This window comes from Pleurodeles waltl, chromosome 3_1, assembly GCF_031143425.1.
Source record: "Pleurodeles waltl isolate 20211129_DDA chromosome 3_1, aPleWal1.hap1.20221129, whole genome shotgun sequence".
Classification (NCBI taxonomy): domain Eukaryota; kingdom Metazoa; phylum Chordata; class Amphibia; order Caudata; family Salamandridae; genus Pleurodeles; species Pleurodeles waltl.
This window is the reverse complement of record NC_090440.1, coordinates 1,464,634,245-1,464,653,285: the sequence shown is the minus strand read 5'-3', so window position 1 is coordinate 1,464,653,285 and position 19,041 is coordinate 1,464,634,245. Positions and strand designations below refer to the sequence as shown.

Below are 19,041 nucleotides of genomic sequence, written 5' to 3'. Positions count from 1 at the left end.
ACTGAGAACGCATTACAGTTTTGTAAAAAGTGCAGTACAGAAACCCGTAAGCGATACTTCACATTCACCCCGTGCCAGGCCTTTGAGGCAATTCATGTAACCATGGTGACACCTGCAACGACTTTTGATGCCTTAAATATGTCATACATGACCATTAATGCTCTAAAGTCTAACTGCAGCACCTACAAAGTCATTGCATATGTTAAAAATGTAATGGATGAGAGTCAGTGCTCTGACCTTCATCCTAAAGGTAATTGAGTTTATCATGCTTTAACTGTCGCATACAAGAGAAAATATTGAGCTGTACCTCTGCTTTCTGTTGGGTGGCACCATTTGGCTCCGTGCTGTCATCTGGTCTAGATCTGATGTGCATGGTTCCTATTAAGGAACTACTGCAGTGCACTGACATCAATTCTTTTAATACCATGCTGTCCGCACAGATCCGGAAGAGCTATCTCAGTAACTTTTACATGCTTTTTCCGACTTCATCAAAATGTTTTAAGCAGTCTTGCTCTTAGTGTGCCTTAAGGATGTCCCCTAAAAAACCTGTGGGTTTTAAACCCTGTGGAGCCTTTGGCAAATGTCTGTGAACAGATCCCACCTGGTTTGCTTATGGTGCCTTGAACCGGACCACAACTCCAAGCCCTGCCTTGACTTCAGTGTGATGGACCCCAGATCGGTTCCGGAGCGTGCTTTGAAGCACCTGGTCGCTCAGCACCAAACAGCTCTGCATTGCACCAGGTCCTGCTTACATGAAAAGTCCTGGCCCTTCTTGGCTTCATTCCGGTCAGTCATCATTGAATTCAATATCTTTATTGGGTAAGTCCCACAAGCAAAAGAAGACCAATACCTTGAAGCACTCTTCGACTTTTCTGTGCTATTCCAAGACATTGGATGAGATGTGGAAATTACACTGCAAGTCTAGGCCCTGCTTCCACACTTTCACCGCTGTATCTGCTTTGTACCTCCCAGAATGTCCTGGAGCCGGAGTGACCCCCACCCAATTGAAAGAATTCTTTGAGGCTATGCACCGAATTTTTTTGTGAGCATACCCCTCTGGAGCGCCTTCGGGCCCCATATGTTGAGAAGGTGCTCCAACTACTTTCCTGCCATTGGGTTTGTCCTCAGCACCGGTTGGGCACTTTGGATATATCCCAGATCTGTACCTGTTTGGTTGCGAATCCACAACCTCTACCGGATTCCAGTCCATTGGCACCAACCCCATTGTAATTCTTAACTTCCATATGGAGCCAGAACAGCACCTTCTGACTTAGACTCCAGCACCGAGACTAGAGACTCAGCGCTGGTTGGACCAAGATCCTCTTGGTCAGCGACAGTGTCAACAGTGTCTCCATTGTTGGACAGAACCTGTGAGGAATATTTTTGGGATGGTTCTGCTGATCCATATGGCTACCTTCAGCACATTGAAGGGCCCTCTGCCGAGGATAACTTACATGACAATCTAGCTGATGCCTGTGATCTGGACACCTCACCAGCCACAGGCCTGGTCTCTCATTCTAGTATGGCTATGGAGGAAGGAGCTTCTTTTGCCATGGTGGTGTGGAGGGTGGCTGAGATCATAAGCCTTATGCTGCCCTTGGTGGCGGATGTGCTTCAACCTGGGATATCCCCCATGGAACCTCTCTTCCCCTTCAGTGAAGCAATCTCTGATGTCCTGCTCGGGACATGTGCCAAGCCCTACACAGACACTCCTGTGTACAGGACAATCACCTGCTGCCACACATCACTCCTGGGGGCCCAGATTTTTTCACCCACCACCCTACCCCTGAGAGTTGGTTGTACAGGTCTCAACTTCCCTACAGTGCCACCAGATAGGAAATCCAAGAGGCTGAACACCTTTGGTAAGAGGATTTTCTCTTCCACCAGCCTAGTGTTGTGGACCGTGAACACTGAGTGCCTCTTGGATCAGTCACCCACACAGTGTGGGACTTGGTCGTGCAAGTGCTGCCCAGGGTTTCAGAGGAGCCCCGAGCCACCCTGACTCAGGCTATTGCAGATGGTAGGAATGCAGCATAGTTCACTGTGTGCTGTGGACAAGACTATGCATTGTAGAGTGATTGCTTCATCTGTGGCACTCCGTTGTCACATCTGGCTGAGGTCAACCACATTTTGGGGGGGATGTCTAGGCATCTTATATGGACCTACCCTTCTATGGCACTCGCCTATTCAGTGACAATGCCAGTTCAGTGCTCAAGGACAGTAGGGCCCTCACCCGGTCGTTGGGACTCTCCAGATGAGGGCCCTGCTAGCCTCATTCTGCTTTCTGCTCCTTATATAGATATGGTAGAGGTTATCAGTTGCGTCTATTTCCAAACAGCCACCGTGGTCAGCAGGCTCCCCAGTCCTTTTATGGCTGCGCCTCCCACAACCCTCATGAGACTCAAAGCTAGGGATTGGCCCAGTCCGTCACCTCTCCCCACAACCCCTCCACTAGCAGTTGCTGCCTCTAAACCTCTTTAACATGTACTTGCAGCATCACAAGCAACCGGTTGACAACAGGATCTTGCACCACCTGCCCTGCTGGCAATCCATAACTTCGAACAAGTGGGTGCTCCAAATTGTTAAGTGGAGTTAAGACCTTCCATTCACGGAAACTCTGTCATCCATGCCACCGTCCTCAAATTGGCTGACAGGGGATCATCGCTTCTGGTTGTGTTAGGAAGTACAGGTTCCTTTGGCCAAAGGGGCAATCGAGAGGGTACCAACATCAGAGGTAGACTGTGGTTGTTATTGCCACTACGTAACTCATGTCCTTTCTGCCCTTGACTCTGGGTGGTAGCACTGTAGTACGCATATTTCCATATACCTTTCCTTCTGGCCCTCAGACTTTTCCTGTGCCACAGCGGGTCACAAGGACTTTCACTTCACTGTGCTCCCCTGTGGCATTAGCCGGGCACCTTGGGTGTTCACAAAATTGATGGTGGTGCCCGACGACTGGCTGTTGAATGCGTGCTCACCCCTGGTAGAAGTCGCGCACCTCCAGACTACTGCAACCCTCGTAAGGACTACCAACATGCCAAAGTCAAACGTGACTCCCTCTTAGTCGCTCCCTTTCATCTGAGCCATTCTGCCCACAGTGTAATTCTGTGCCTCTACTCTGGAGCAGCAAGTCCAGGATATTCAGGCTGTGATACAGATGTTTCAAACTCTATCCTGGATTTTGGTGAGACTAACTCTGAAGCTGTTGGGTCTCCTGACCTCCTGCATCCTATTGGTAAAACATGCCTGCTGGCATATGTGGGCTCTGCAGTGGGGCTTGAAGGCCAATGGGCACAGCATCATGGGAATCTCCCTGACCTGGTCCAGATGTTGAACGGAACTGCAAAAGATCTGCTGTGGTGGCTACTGATCTGCAATTGGGTCAGGAGTAGACTGCACTCTTTTTCCCATCCAGATCTCACAGTGGTGACAGATGCATCACTCCTAGGTTGAGGCGGTCATTTGGGTGAGGTCGTTATCAGCAGACTCTGGTCTCCATCAGAGTCTCAGCTCCACCTCACCTTATTAGACCTTGCCATGGAAAGCCCTCCTCCCCTCCATGAAGGTGGCCTCGGTATTGTAGAAAACAGGGCTGCGTGGGGATGTGGACCCTATGACTTGAGGCTCTTCCCCTCTGGACATGGCTGGAACATCAGGATGTTTTCCTGGTCGTGCCACACCTAGTGGGGTCTCTGAAACCCGGGGCAGAGGAACTCAGCTGTTGATACCTTGTGGATCATGAACGCCATATATATTCAGAGGTGGTGCAAGGCCTCTTCCGCACCTGAGGAAAACCTTGAGGAGATCTATTCACTACTGTAGAGAACACACAATGTTGGCACATCTGTGCGTTGGAATTTCCAAGGCAGTTAGAAGATGCATTTTGTCTTGAGTGGGGCTCAGAACTCCTGTACGCCTTCTCCGAGATTTAAAGAAGATCAGGACGAACCAAGCAAAAGTCATCCTTGTGGTGCTGGATTGGGCACAGAGAGTACGATTTCCTGAACTCCTGAGCATGAGCATCGTTCCTCCAATCAGGCTTCCCCTTTGAGAGTATATTCTGTCGCAGCAACAGGGCAGGGTTTTGCACCTGAACCTGCACACACTCTGCCTTCATGGGTGAAGATTGATTGGCGGCAGTTGAGAGCCTTCAATTTACTACCGAAGTCTCCACAAAGACTCCATATACCTGCCGTTAGGACACGTTTTTGACTTGGTGCACTGAAAACATTTTGATCCTTGTCCAAAGTGGTGGTGTTTGTGTTGTTGTTAGCCCTGCAAAGCCCTGCACTGGGCACAGTTATGGAGCATCGACCCTCCCTGTTCATGTCACCTGTTGTGTCAACATCTGTTTCCCCCAAACCTTTTTTATGCTCCAGTGGTACCTTAATTTGTTTTTAACTTTCCTAATTTTTTCACCCTTTGAAATCCGTGCATTGTTGCTCCCTAATTCAAACAATCTTGGTCACCATCACATTGGTGAGGATGGTCAGTGAGCTGCAGGAGCTTTTTGTTAACCGTCCATACACCAACTTTTTCCAGGACAAACTGGTTCTCTGCACCCGTACCAAATGTGGTGACACCTTTCCATGTCAGCCAAAGCATCATACTGCCTACCTGTATTGCTCCGCTTCAACCCTCCAAGGAAGAGGTGAGACTTCAATGTTTGGATCAGAAAAGAGTGTTGTTGTTCTACATCGATTACACCAAAGAATACTGGGTGGACGATCAGTTCTTCAATGGGTTCTCTAGAGCAGAGAAGGGGAAGGTGGTGCAGAAACAGACGATCTCCAGATGCATTGTACTCCGCATTAAGATCCACAACTAAGTGGCCAAGAAGCATCCTCCTGAGGGTTTGTAGCCTTAATTCACCGGGAGCCAAAGCTGTACCCACTGGTCAAGCAGTCCTCATCCTGGAAAAGTCGGAAGGTGCTATATGGGCATCATTGCACATGTTCACTAAACACTACTGTCTTGACAGTCGGGCCCATTGTAACTGGCACTTTGGCTGCTCAGTCCTCCAGGACTTCTTGGTCTGATCCAGTTCACAAACAAATCTCCTAGGAAGGGTTATTACTTTGGTACCTGTTCTAAGGTAAGGAATCTGTGACTTGAGGTGTCTTTCAAGTAAATAAGGTACTTACCTTTGGTAAAGCTTTATCTGGTAGAGACTTTGGCCCTCATTCGGACCTTGGCGGGCGGCAGAGGCCGCCCGCCAAAGTCCCGCCGTCAAAATACCGTACCGCGGTCGCAAGACCGCGGCGGGTATTTTGACTTTTCCCCTGGGCTGCCCAGGGGAAAACGACCTTCCCACCATGAAGCCGGCTCGTAATCGAGCCGGCGGAGTGGGAAGGTGCGACGGGTGCTACTGCACCCGTCGCGTATTTCACTGTCTGCTATGCAGACAGTGAAATACTAGCGGGGCCCTCTTAGGGGGGCCCCTGCAGTGCCCATGCGATTGGCATGGGCACTGCAGGGGCCCCCAGGGGCCCCGCGACACCCCCTACTGCCATCCTGTTCCTGGCGGGCGAACCGCCAGGAACAGGATGGCGGTAGGGGGATTCAAATGGGCAACGGAAAACCGGCGGGAGACCGCCGGTTTTCCATTTCTGACCGCGGCCAAAGCGCCGCGGTCAGAATGCCCAAGGGAGCACCGCCGGCCTGTCGGCGGTGCTCCCGCCCCCATTGGCCCTGGCGGTGCAACACCGCCAGGGTCATAATGAGGGCCATTGTCTAGAAGCAGATTCTTTAGTGACAAACCCAACCACCCCGTTTCTGCAAACATGTCTTTCTACCTTTAAAAAAGTGCCTGTAGGCCCTTAGTTTCTGCACACTGGTCAATCATCCTTCTGACGTGGCTAAATAGTCACTACGAGAAACTGATGTCAGCACGGTGCATTAGTCCCTATTTAGGCAGTGCACATGCCACATTGGGGGTGGCCGAGACCGATCCAATCTGCGCTGCCTACCTATGCGCAGAGGTACCTCTTAGGATTTTGCAGGCTGCAGTCTGATGCCTGGGGAATATTCTAAGGTAAGGATTCTACAGCTAAATAGTTGCTACCAGATAAGGCATTACCGGAGGTAACTAACTTGTCCTTCTAGTGTTCATGCCACAATTAGTACATACAGGAATATCACAACACTTTCTAAAGGAAAGTTTATTGCACCAGGCGTTTTTCCTACCCAGTACTTTACTGTCCTACAGTGGTATAAAATTGACATGTACTTTATATTCCTGTAATCAAAGAGTTGGTGTTTATATCCACACTTATAATAAAAAGAAAACACACACACACATTCCGTCCCAGCCCTTTAATGCCTTCTGAATCCTTTCTGTGTTGGCTTACCAACAGTTATTGTCAAATGATAAACCAAAGTAAGCATAGCTGTCCACACATTCTACTTCTGCACCCACTGTTTACCAACAGACTTCAGCTACCTTTACCAAATCTCAAGATGTTTTGCTTTTATCTAAATTCAGTTTTTTTTATTCCTGTTGAAACTGAAGTACCTTAGGCAAAATATCTAGTAGGACACCATCAACATATATTTGAGTCAATGTTACTCTGTTTAGTCTGGAGGCTGTGCGGTGCTAATTGTGTCAATAAAGTAATTCACATAATCAAAGTATATAATAATTAAAGAAAGTAGGGACACGAGGAAGCGGGTTGCTATGCTCCTGATGTTCGCCCTTCTCTGCCACTGCTTACCAGGGACTGTATGCCATTGTGAATTGCCTGGATCAATTGCACAGGTCTTGGGGAAGGTTATATAATAAAAGAAATAATTTCGCCCACAACGTGGCATTCTTGACTTTGTCAAAAGCTTTAGAATTGTTGAAGAAACCCAGTTAAAAGTGTCTCCCTCACTCCGTTTATAGTCTATTACTAAGCAGTAGCGATTGAAAGTAGTTGCATTTTGCCTGATTATCTTGGAAACATTATTTTTACCAACCAAGTTCATCAGGTGGAGATTAATTAATTTTCTTTTGTGCCCACATCCAACAGTGAAATTGGGCAATAGCAAATCGAATCATGCCTACGAATTATATGGTGTAATGGAAAAATTGTATTTTCTGACCTATTATGTTTTTTCATTACAAAATAACCACAAGGACGATCAAAACATTAACCTTAGAATGAGACATCATTCATATTCATAGAATCAAAGCAGGCTGATCATGGAGGGGGGGCAGGGTCGTTGATGGTCTCTCCATCATCCTCAACAGAGAAATCATGCTTGGGAGAAACTCAATAAAACAAGCATAGTAATTATATAGTGTCATCTATTTCCACACATATCCCAATCCTCTCTTTTGAATACAATAGGACAATATTTGAAACTTCTCCAGTTTCAATGAGGAAGAGCTAGTTCTACTTCCAGATGGTGAACTCAAGCATCATCTTTTTATTTAATTTCATATATGCCCAATACCCCTCTTGGCTTACAGACTGCCTTGGTTTAATTTGGAATCCAAAAAAAGTGTGAGTTATTCAGAGCGTAGAAGACTTTAGTTATCCCACCGCTGTGGGTAGGAACCTCTTTTTCAATGTGTTCAGCTAACTCATTGTTTTGGGCACTTATCCAGAGAACAGGAGAATCTTCTTCCTCTCATACTTCATAAGCCCTTTAGTTTGGTTGCTGCTACTATAGATTCTCTCTTTGTCAGTCAGGATGGCAACATCAAAAAAACTGTGTTTATCCCCTTTTACCCCCTCCTGATGATAGTGCTCTTTTTGGATTTGCTTCTTTGACATTTATCACACTAATAAAATAATCCTTCTTATTCAGCCACAGGTTTTTATTAAACATGCTTGGAATAAAATACATAGGATTTTCTCCTCTTACTCTTGGGGAGAGACCCAAAACCCTGATCTGATTTTTGCTCAGCTTGTTTTCCAATATGATCATTTTATACCATAACTTGACCTTGACCCCACTCTTCTTTCCCCAGAGGTTATTGATGCCCTAGACCAGGGGTTCCCAACCTTTTGACTTCGGTGGGCTCCCACTTTGTCATTACTGGACCCTCGGGACCCCCAATGAATCATTATTGGAATCCAGGAACCCCCACTTAGTCATTACTGGAAGCCGGGGACCCAGGCCCTATACATTGTTAATGAAAACAATACACACACAAAATACAGAAACAACACATACACAAATGATAACACATTATATTTAATTTTCAACCAAATAGAATAAAAAATATAAAAATGAAATTTAATAGAAAGGTTGGAGCTTTCCTAAGTTCAAATGCAGCCACATATCATCCATACTCTATTCTATTTGATGCACCTGCACTGCTCTCATGAATCAATTTGGGGATACTAATTTAATTTTTAGTGGCCAATTTCAAATTCTTTGACATTTACAGTACATTGTAAAATGTTCAATTGTATATTTAGCCACTTTATTTCTATAGACGTTATTAATCTGTTAATATTAGTTCATTTTCTAAGAAGTCACGGACCTCCTGAGCAAGCTTCGTGGACCTCCAGGGGTCCCTGGACCACAGGTTGGGAACCACTGCCTTAGATTTTCACTGAATTTGTGCATTTACAGTTTACTATCAGCTACTCCAGACCCCTCACCTCAACTTCTCTCATGAATTCCAGTCCCTTTAAACTCCATCAATGTGATACTGTAATTCGCTCCCCAGCCTCAAACCACCTCCACCAGGAAAATCATGGAAAGAAAATTAGACTTTAGGTCACCAATCCAATTATGAAGCTGAACTGCTTTGCTGTCTTCCACCTGAGCTTTCTAAAGTAGGCCATAATGGACTAATGCCAGTATGGGCAAAATTAGAAGATGCCCAGCTGCCAGACAAATCAATTTTCCTTGGCCAAGGAGTTTTCTTGCCATTCGTAATGACCGGCCTAGAATTGCTAAAGGTTCTGCACAACTCACTTCAGTTCCTGTTGGGATTTTCCAGTCATCTGGTATCTTATGTTCTATCCTTCACCCCACCTTGTGTCACTTCGATCACCTCTCAGCCATCAATGTGGTGTTCTTCATCTGTCAGTTGGTTGCAGTCCCAAATGTGTGCCTCTCATCCAATCCCAGCCATTTCATGGGCTTCTTCCAATGACTTAAGCAAAACTGCTTTCTTTGTCATTCAAAAAATATGCAAGACAGTTATCTCCAGATAATGCACATCATGCTTTCAGAGGAAATCTCTCACCGGTGTGTAGAATTTCCTTTTTAGTGATTGTTCATAAGTCCTGATAGATTGTTCATAGGTCCTAATTAAGATGTCTTTTGGCCCTGAAAAGAGCATGTCCTTTTGCATAATCTCTTTTCTTTATACTACTAAAGAATAGCCACAATGATGGGTGGAAAAGACTACTGAAATCCCAGGATTGCTACTGTAAGTGCTCTGTCAAGCTTGACCGTGGCACCTCAATTCAAATCTAGAATGGTCACAGATAGGCATACTATATATGTATTCACACTGGTTCATTCAGCTTTCAGTGAGACACTTTGACCTGATGGTGGCACCTTTGGTATCTATTCTCCAGGTTTTCTTGCTTTTCCCGGGGATACTAAGATTTGTTCTTTCAATGCTACAATCCAAATAATGACCTGCTGTTGCAATCGGTACTCTTTACGCTTCCTCCTCCAGCAAGCCTCCTCTCTCCTAAGTGGGAAACCTCCTTGGGTGCTTCAAGGGGGTAAGTGTTCTCATGGCAACTTTAGAAGTCCTGTTGGGAGGGCGGGGGGGCAGAGATGCAAAATTACACTCTCTCTCCTTTGTTCTCTTATAACTCGACTATTTCTTCGACTAAGGTCTAGGCTTCCTAAAGAATGACTTCTCCATAGTACCCAGCACTCCAGGCATCAGCGCAGACCTCAGAACATGAACCATTTTGTGGGCCCCTTTTATGCAGCATCTGGTACTCAGACGTCCTCTGGCACCTTGGGACCGACTTCAGTCTCTTGTTTGGATACTTCTTCTCCTCACCAACTAATTTTTTGGATAAACCCTTTCCTCACCCCTTACTTTTCCAAACTCTTTCACAGGGACGTATTTGTTGTTTGCTACCCCCTCTCCCAGCACAGACGAGGTTCACCCTTTCCTGATGATCAGTGATACTCGTGGAGATCCTCCTACACTCCTGAGCATCTCTTGTGTGATGAGCTCTCACCCCATCCTTTTAGCCAGCTTCAGCTGCCATTTGGACTTGTGTACAGTTGGCCATTGTGTGGGCCCTGCTGAGCTTGGTGGGTGGACGGAACTCATCACTGCCTCTTCCAGCCTCAGGTACCCAAACTGCCTTTCCTGACCTGAGGTGTTGCAATCAGCTGACTGCTGCCACAGATGCGCTTCTATTTCATTAGCTAAGTCTGCATCCTGTAAAGCCTCACTCTCGGTCCAAGTGCTGCCATTCACTGTCTGCCTACCAGGTTGAATTATTACTTTGTGGGCATGGAGACCACTGTAGTTTAGAATTTTCTCTTCCTAGTCATCAGCGGCATTTGGCCGAAGAGACACGTCCAAGCATTGATGCCTTTAGTGTCTCTGCCTACTCTGTCCCACAAGCTGCAATTAATGGCGATACTCAAGCCACAATCAGAGTTAGGAGCCTAGGCAGTTTTCACTATTTTTACCAAACTGAGTATCACCCAACCATGAAATCCTTTGTCAGATGTACAGAGAATTGATTTGCAAAAAGTGGTTGTTAATGGCGAATGGGTTATCACCAACTTGAAGCTGTTAATAAAATGCAAACGTTCTGCGACCACATTTTCAGTTTCATAACATTCATACTTACCTCTGTAATTCGGTATTAGGAAGGGGCATGTTTAGGGTGCCCCTTCCTGATACTGAATTGTAAACCCAATTTGTGATTCGGTAATAGGTTACTGAATCATAAATAGGGCTTGGTACATAACAAAAAAAAAAATTCTGGTCGCAAACGGCCGAATCGTAAAAATCCTTTGTACATCTGGGGCCATATGTACGAACACATTTTCCCATAGACACAGAATGGGCAAAACTGCTTGCTACATCTGGCCCCTGATCCCTAAATGAGTTTAGGGCATTTAAAAAAGGTGTCTAGCGGTCACAAAGCTTGTGATTTAGCGAATCTCAGGCTTTGCAAGCACTAACTGGATTCGTACACCTCACCTCTTATGAGTGACTGTTGGATTATCTTTGCTGTAGAACAAAGTAGTTCCTTGCTGTGCTCTTTGGTGGAAGTTCTTTATAAGTACCATACATTGAGAAAGATATTGCTCATGAGGATAGCCGCTTGAAACAAAAAGAAAATCGTTAATTGGATTTCGTGCTGGGCTTGCAATTTGACATATGATAGCACGCATAAGACATGATACAGTTAGATTGTATTTAATAAATAGTTTAATTCCATAATTTTCTTTACAAGTTAATAAACCTTATTTTGCTTAACATGTGCATTATTAATAATCTGGTGATTAATTCGATTTTCTTCTTTGTTAAATGTTAAAATGTTTATGGGAGGAAATTCTTGGTGTTTGATTAATTGTGATGATAAAAGTGCGCCTTTTCTATTCCCACTTGTCACATATACTATAATTGGTAAGATTGTGTGACTGACCTTTCTCTGGACTGATGTGTTTAGGTAAGCAACCAAAATCTCTTAGGTAGTGTTTTTTTAGCCTTCATGCGCCAGAAAGTAGAACATTATTCATACTGTAATTGATTGTTCTGCAGTTCAATGTTCCAAACACGTCTTATTCCTGTCTCTTAGGAAATGAATGGCAGCTTTGAAGAATATGAGAAATTAATGAGGGCTCCAGATTTGCTTGCCTCCGAGACTGGCAATCCTTTTGTTCAAGTTATGGGGCTCATCACACGAATGTACAAACAGACTGCGATCGCCAAGGTATACATTAAATCTATCCTGGCACGGCTGTCATGTTTAAATGACATTTTCTTTGGCGTGGCCACAGATAATGTTAGCATTCGTCTATCTATTAAACCGATAACCCTAATGCATTTCGGCTTTTTTTTGTCGTAGTATTAATTTCGAGTGATGTTTTTCTGTATTGTATATGGATGAAGTATTCTCAGTAGCATTCCACTATCATGCCTTTATTTGTCACAATGTATATGTCTGAGTAGGGTTGCAATTGCACAAAATTTCAATTAAGTAACATGAACTTAGAAATAATTATGCTAAATGCAAATCCATAATTTAGGGCTAGGAGTCACAAGTACAAAGCTTTTTTGTGGTCGCAAATGGGCTATTTCGCAGAATCAGCCCGTTTCTAAACTCAAAAAGGGTTTCTTACATGTACAAAGCCCCATTTGCGATTTGGTATTAGGAAGGGACGTGTCTAGGGCGTCTCTTCCTAATACAAAATCGCAGTGGTATGTGTGAATGTTATGCAGTCGCAAAACATTCACATTTTGCCACCCAACTTCAAGTGGGTTGGTAACCCATTCGCAAATGGGATGTGGTCCCCTTCCCCTTTGTGAATGTTTGTAAAAACATTCTTAAGAGCGTAGAGTGGTCTCAGGGACCACTGCCTACTCTTAACAAATGAAAAACATGTTTTTAATTTTTCTTGTTGAAATGCATCCATTCTTCTTTAAGGATAACGGGCTGTATTTAGAAAAAAATAACATTTCTTAATTGAAAAGCAATCACAGACATGGTGGTCTGCTGACCCCAGCAGGCCATCATCCCTGTGATTTTAGCAGTTCCCAGTGGTTTCACACCGAGACCTACTTCTTTAATAGTCATGAGGTAGGTCTATTTGCAACCCACAGGGAATTGCAAAATGTGTCAAAGATATATTTGTACATTGGTGTTTGTGATTGCCAAGTAGTGAATTCCCAAAATTGGCTATTTAGTAGTTGCAAACAACTATTTTTCAACATATGGCCCTCGATGTACGAAAGTCGGTAATAGTGATTATCAAGTAGGGAACGTTGCTAATTGGTACTTCCTATCACCAATGTACAAAAGTCATACCTGGCCCATTAGCGATTCGTATTGGGACGCAAATTGACCTACAATATCATTGAGGTAGGTCGCTATTTGTGACCCACTAGGATTCATTGCCATCACAGGGATGATAGCCTGCTGGGATCAGCATACCATCATGTCTGTGATTGCTTTTAAATAAAACAATAATTATTTTAATGCAGGCCGTTTTCCTTAAAGTGAAACTGGATGCATTTAAAATTAACTATTGAAAAGCTTCATTTTTATCTTTTAAGAGTAGGCAGGGTCTGTGGGACCACTGCCTGCTCTTAAAAATATTTATTCAACCATTCTCAAATGGTAAGAGTTCCGAAGGGCACAACTTTGATTTGGCGGTAAAGTGTGAATGTTTTGCGACTGCATTGTGGTTGCAGAACATTTGTACATACCAGTGCGAATCAGTATTTGGAAGGGATGCTCCAAACATGCCCCTTCCAAATACAGATTTGCAAATTTAAATTCCGATTTGGTAACAGGATACTGAATCGCAATTTGGGCTTTGTGCATAAGAAAAAGCATTTTTGCATTGGCAAATGGCCCAAGTCTGTGAATCTTGCCATTTGTGAATGCAAAAATGTTTAGTAAATCTAGCCCTTAATGCTAAATGTTAGCGCAAAATGTGTCCTTGTGTCATTTTTCGGCTTGAGGACTCATTTTGCTGTGAAAAGTAGTGTGAAAACACAAATGGTGTGTACAGCAGCAGATAGGGTTTTGAAAGTTCACGTTATTCTTGAGCACATTTTGCCTTCAGCAACGCATAATTACGGATGTGACGTAATTCAGGGAGTCTTGAGTAACAAAGTAACATGAAATTTCTAGAATTATACAGAGTAATTAAATTTTTACGGTACTAAGCTCAACATCCTAGGAATGTGGTTATTTGTTGTATTAATTTACCAAACAGGTGCTAAGCTCTACTAGGAAAGCAGATACTGAAGCATACATGTTTTTCGTGATAGGGAGAAGTTTTGGGGAGGGCATCAGTTAGTTGCTTATAATTTAATTGCCTACTCATACCACCACCACTTGCAACAATCCTCTCTCAGCTGTAGGACAGTATACCAATTTGGGATAGAAAGTAACACGACGTGATACATCGAATTAAGTTAAATTAACGTAGCTTCGCGGTATCGTAAATGTATCCTATTTCCCTCTGTCTTGTGTTTTTATTTTCATTCCGGAGAGCTGCTGTCTTCCCTTCAGCCACTAACTTTCCCTCTCCCAATACAGTTATTGTTTCTGTAGGTGTTGTTTTGCTTTACTTTCGACTGAGCCAGGACATACATACTGAAAGGAGTCGAAAAGATTCTCTGAAATGCACTTAATCTGAAGAAGACATTTATTATAGCTTTTTGCAAGGTTCGTGAAGGAAGGTTTGAATAGTAAAAAGTGTACTTCCAAAATATGCAACAACAACGTGAGACTATGTATAAAAAGTCTTCAATCTATAAACAGCAAATATATACATGCAAGGATACAAACACTTATATATTGGTATATAGATATATATTCATATTCAATGCAAAGCAAATAATTAATAAAAATTCATCACCGGATGGCCTGCCAGACGCTTCATCTTTCTCATGCCAGCAAGAAGATGACCCCTGTTCAACTACGAGAAAGAGATCCTCACCCTCACGGGAAAATGTCAGGCATTTGACGTCCAATCCTGACCGAGGTCTCGGAATTCATTGCCACTGAGCAGGGCCATCTTTTTATATCTTAAACAACGACGAGAGAACCTTCTAAAAAGCCCTCCCTCTCAGATGGAAATATTAAAAAATGCTGGCTTGTTTAGGTAAACCTTGACAGGAATGTTTTGGGAGCTGGCCATCGTCCCGAGACACGCCTTTCAAAGTCAAACTGTTCTCTTGCCTGTGATAAACACTAGCTTGTTACGGCCTTATCGTACTAACTGCTCACCTCCTACGTGTCGTGTACCAGCCCTGGCTCTTCGGTGAGAAGAAAAACACGTAGAAGTAATAAAACACATTGCATAACATGTTTGCACGGAAAAATACTTTACGTGGAGGCAAAGCTAAGCTGAATGCATGCAAAATGGAGTCTGTAACCAGTGACCACTAAAGTGACAATAGGCTGCTAAGCCAGGTGATAAGCGGTGTGACACGACATCAGTGGTCAATTCTCAAATAACAATAACATTACAGGAGTGTATCCCTTTTGTTGATAGTTTGTATACAGCTGATGTCCACAGACCGGGAAGAGCATTTTTCAAATCTCTGCTAATGTTCTTTAAGTCTGAATAAGCCTGGCCAAGATGCATTTGCAGGCTGGCACCTTTTCAGAAATCTAATGTTTGCCCTGCGAAGTAGGTCTGGTGATTTCACTCTTTTCTATGTTTCTTGCTGCAAACATGGCTTTTTGGGCGAGGGTTTTCTCTGGGCGAGGGATTAAGAGCGATAGGGTTTATTCTCCACTCATGTCTCAGGGAAAACATTATAATTCATGAGGGTCAGAGTTCGAAACACACCTCTCCAAAACTCCTAGATAACCTGAATTCACCAGGCATCCATTCCAGCAACCCAGAGATGGCAACAACCCAATCCTATTGTGTGGACGGCTTGTTATAACATCTCTCCAGCCTTCTCTTACAGCTTATCTCTTCCTGGATCCTTACCTTGGTAGTGTCTGTCATACCCAAGCAGTTAATAATCTGCAAAGAATCGCCATTAAAGAGCCTGTGTGACGAGTAGCTGGCCTTCCTTGTTGTCTGATATGAAGCAAACTTACTGCCTTATTTAGAGTTGGCAGATGTAAGACATCCACAAAAAAGCGGTGATGTGCCGTCTGCCCCATTTGCTGTCTAGAGCCACTGTGCCGTCGAAATGAGGTGGACAGGATAGCTACTGCTTTTTGGAAGAATTGCTGCATCTGCCAAATATCTAAGCATGACCATTAGTCAGCGTGTTGGTGTGCCTTATTTTCTGACACTGTCATACGTTGTACATTTTTTTTGTTTTAGGCTGGAGCGGTAAAAGATTATGTTAAAATGATGCTTGAGAACGACAAACTAAAATTTCTTGTCTTTGGTCACCACTTGTCTATGCTCCAGGCTTGCACTGAGGCTGCAATAGAGAGTAAGGTAAGAGTTTGCGGTTTTTCTTTTAATATATTTTTTCCTTGACTTCCAGAATAGATTTTAAACACTGGGCAGTGTAGGTGAATGATTGTGTTGCAGAGACTAGAAAAAGGTGTCTACAGTGGCATCAACCAAATCATTGGTTGCTCATGGAATAGTTTAACTGTTTTGGAATAACAATATTTCCCTATTAGTAGTGTGTCTATCTCCACAGTAGAACACATCAAAATGTGCTGTGTCTACAGAAATAATCAATTTTTAGGTTGAGCGTAAGCGTTTAACCTCTTGTATAATTAAGTATACTTCTGGTGGCTTTTAGTTATTTCATTTGTTAGTTTAAGTGTTGTTCAAAAATCCTTGCTTGCTTGCTAGTGATCAGTCATGCAGCTTTGTCCCTCCTTCTTCTGTGTGGGAGCTGGGACCAACTACTGTATAATTACACTTTGTCTTGTTTATCTGGTGCTCAGGGGACTTTTTTTTTTTACTTGGTTTCCTGCTCCTGTCCAGGGAAGCTTCCCTTTTCATTTGCAGACCATTCTAGCTCGAAGTTTAGCTTAGCTGTAAACAAGGCTATAAGTCAGGCTGTTGGTTACATTTGGACTTTGTGGGCTCTCTGCACCCTCTCTCAGCTGCCTGGACCCCATACTTCCTTGGCTTGGATTTTCTTTACCAAGTGTGCCTGCCTGATATCCCTCGCTCCTTGCTTTCACTCCCACTTTCCATCCCCCCCCACCCTCACTTTACTTTCTCCTCCCTGGCTTCTCTGCCCCTCACATTAGCTGGAGTCTCCCGCAGAGAGGCAAAGGCCCTGTGGCCGGGCATGAGCCTAATGCGCACAGCCTCCTGTCTCCCAGCCATTTTCCGATTTGCCGTTGAGCTGCTCTGTTGTCTCCTGTCGGTGCCTCTTCTGACCCTGAAGGATATATAGTTGTCGTGGGCATGGTGCGCACCTTCCCTCTGCCATGAGCATCGCCACTACATCTGTCTGAGCAGGAACGCAATGCTTAATCTGAATTATCGGGTGCAGCTGCAATTAGCTAAAGCTAACGGACGAGTTAATGTTTGCAGCATGTTTTCCGTGTAGTCTTTTTTTCCCTGATCGGCCTGTTTATTTGTTTCGCCATTGTTTTATTTTGTTAATGATCGGCATGCACTGTGCTTATGAGAATTTCTTTTTCTGCATCGTATTTTTTGGTTTCGTTTTGGCATTTGCCATTTTTCATTTTGTGTTTTGTTTATGATTGGTGGGTATCTGCATTTGACTTTTACTTTCGATTGGCATGTTTTTTCAATTTTGACCTCCATGGACATTTTTGCCCACACTAGTGCCCATATTTCTCTCTCTTTAGGTTATGGGTTAGTCATCTGCTGAACAAAGGAATCACATCAGCTGTTCTAGCTCAACCAATAGACCTGCCATCAAACACACTGCGTGCATGCCCTCTGTCATTAGGTGCAAAAGTAATTTCTCACATTGTGTTTGGCAGAAAACGACAAAGTGCTGTCATATAAACGTGAACACATTTTCCCCCAAAGGCTTTCTTCGTTATCAAAACATGAACATTTATTTTGTACTAGCACAAAGTTAGTCCACTTTAAAAAGCAGAATTCTGGTGCTGGTACAAAATACAAATACTTGTCAAACAGATTCAAAGAAAGGGGGTGGTCATGCTACTCTATAATTTGTTTACTTTTCATGTTTTGATAACAAAGAAAACCATTGAGGGAAAACGTGTACACTATCATATGACAGCACTTTGTCTCTGTCCCTTAAACACAAGATAAGAAGTACAATTTGCACATAATTTCAGAGGGCAGCACCAATCTGTTTGGTCCCAGTGTACAGGTTGAGCTAGAACATCTGAGGCGACTCACTAATCCCACAACCTACTGCATTTTCGGAAGAAATCATTGTGTAACATGCAGGTCACAATCTTTGTATAGTGTCTCAGTGGGATTTGCGCCATCTGCAGACAGCTGTTTCTAACCTAGAAAGCTCAAGTGACGAGAGGATGTGGAGTAGCCTCCAGAGCTGCAGACCTTGGAGCTGGGGAACTGGGTTTGAGTCTCAGCATTGGCTCAACATCCTGTGATTGTGGGCATATCACCTAAACTGTGATTACAAAAAAATTAATGTGTATTGTAACTGGTGCTCAAGTAAAGCGTTCCAATACCTTTGGGTCGGGTTCGCGCTATATAAAACTGCAAAAAAAGTTACAGCCCATGCAGGTTTTAATTCAGATTGTCTTTATTCTAAGGTTGATGAAATTGATTCTATTGTGTAGAAGTAAACCATTATTATTCAGTGTAAAAAATTAATGCCTTTAATAATTATGTGGTAGATAAATGTTGGGCGTATATTTGTTTACTTGCCCCCCTACACTGGCTGTGTCCTGGGGCTGAATGGGACACCCAACTACATTCAGAAAGTGCTTTCTGTGTGGAGCAGTAACGTTGAAGATGTATGGGATGATCTCTTGCATCTACAGCCATCCAGCCGGGAATTCCTCACGTCATGGACAAGGTGGAATTTATTTTGTCCGAGTTGTGTCCTGTCTGTGAGCATGGGGCTCGGGAACCAGACTCTGCAGCCACAGAATTCTTTGCCATTTTTTTTTATCTGTTCTCCTCTTGTCTGGTCTTTTCATGTTTCACTGAACAGACATTGCAAGCCACCTGGTATGCAAAAAGACCTATTGTTTCCTTAAAGTGGGTTTAGACCACATCATAGGCTTTTTCTTAAAAATTCCCCCTAGGCCATATTACGCAGCACTGGGGGTGCAGTAGAACATCTCTAAAATCTATTGACAAAACCAATAAATCCTAAAGGCGAGAGCTATTGGCTTTGCCCATGCTTGTGTTAACTCCTATCTTCTTTGGTCCAGCCTGGGGAACTTTCTGGGCATAGTAATGTGAAAAACCTTTGGGGTCAGTGCCACAGACAAAGGTGTGAGTATTTAA

The 19,041-nt window shown here is 43.7% G+C and overlaps 1 protein-coding gene across 2 annotated transcripts in view; it reads left to right on the top strand.

The window, feature by feature from the left end:
- The window catches only part of ZRANB3 (zinc finger RANBP2-type containing 3), a 744,981-nt gene that overhangs the window by 420,094 nt on the left and 305,846 nt on the right, over positions 1 to 19,041 (top strand). For both annotated transcript variants that reach the window (XM_069225060.1, XM_069225059.1), the window contains 2 exons: positions 11,739 to 11,873; positions 15,964 to 16,083. In XM_069225060.1, coding sequence (XP_069081161.1) covers positions 11,739 to 11,873; positions 15,964 to 16,083 — 255 coding nt within the window. The remainder of the gene's footprint in view (positions 1 to 11,738; positions 11,874 to 15,963; positions 16,084 to 19,041) is intronic.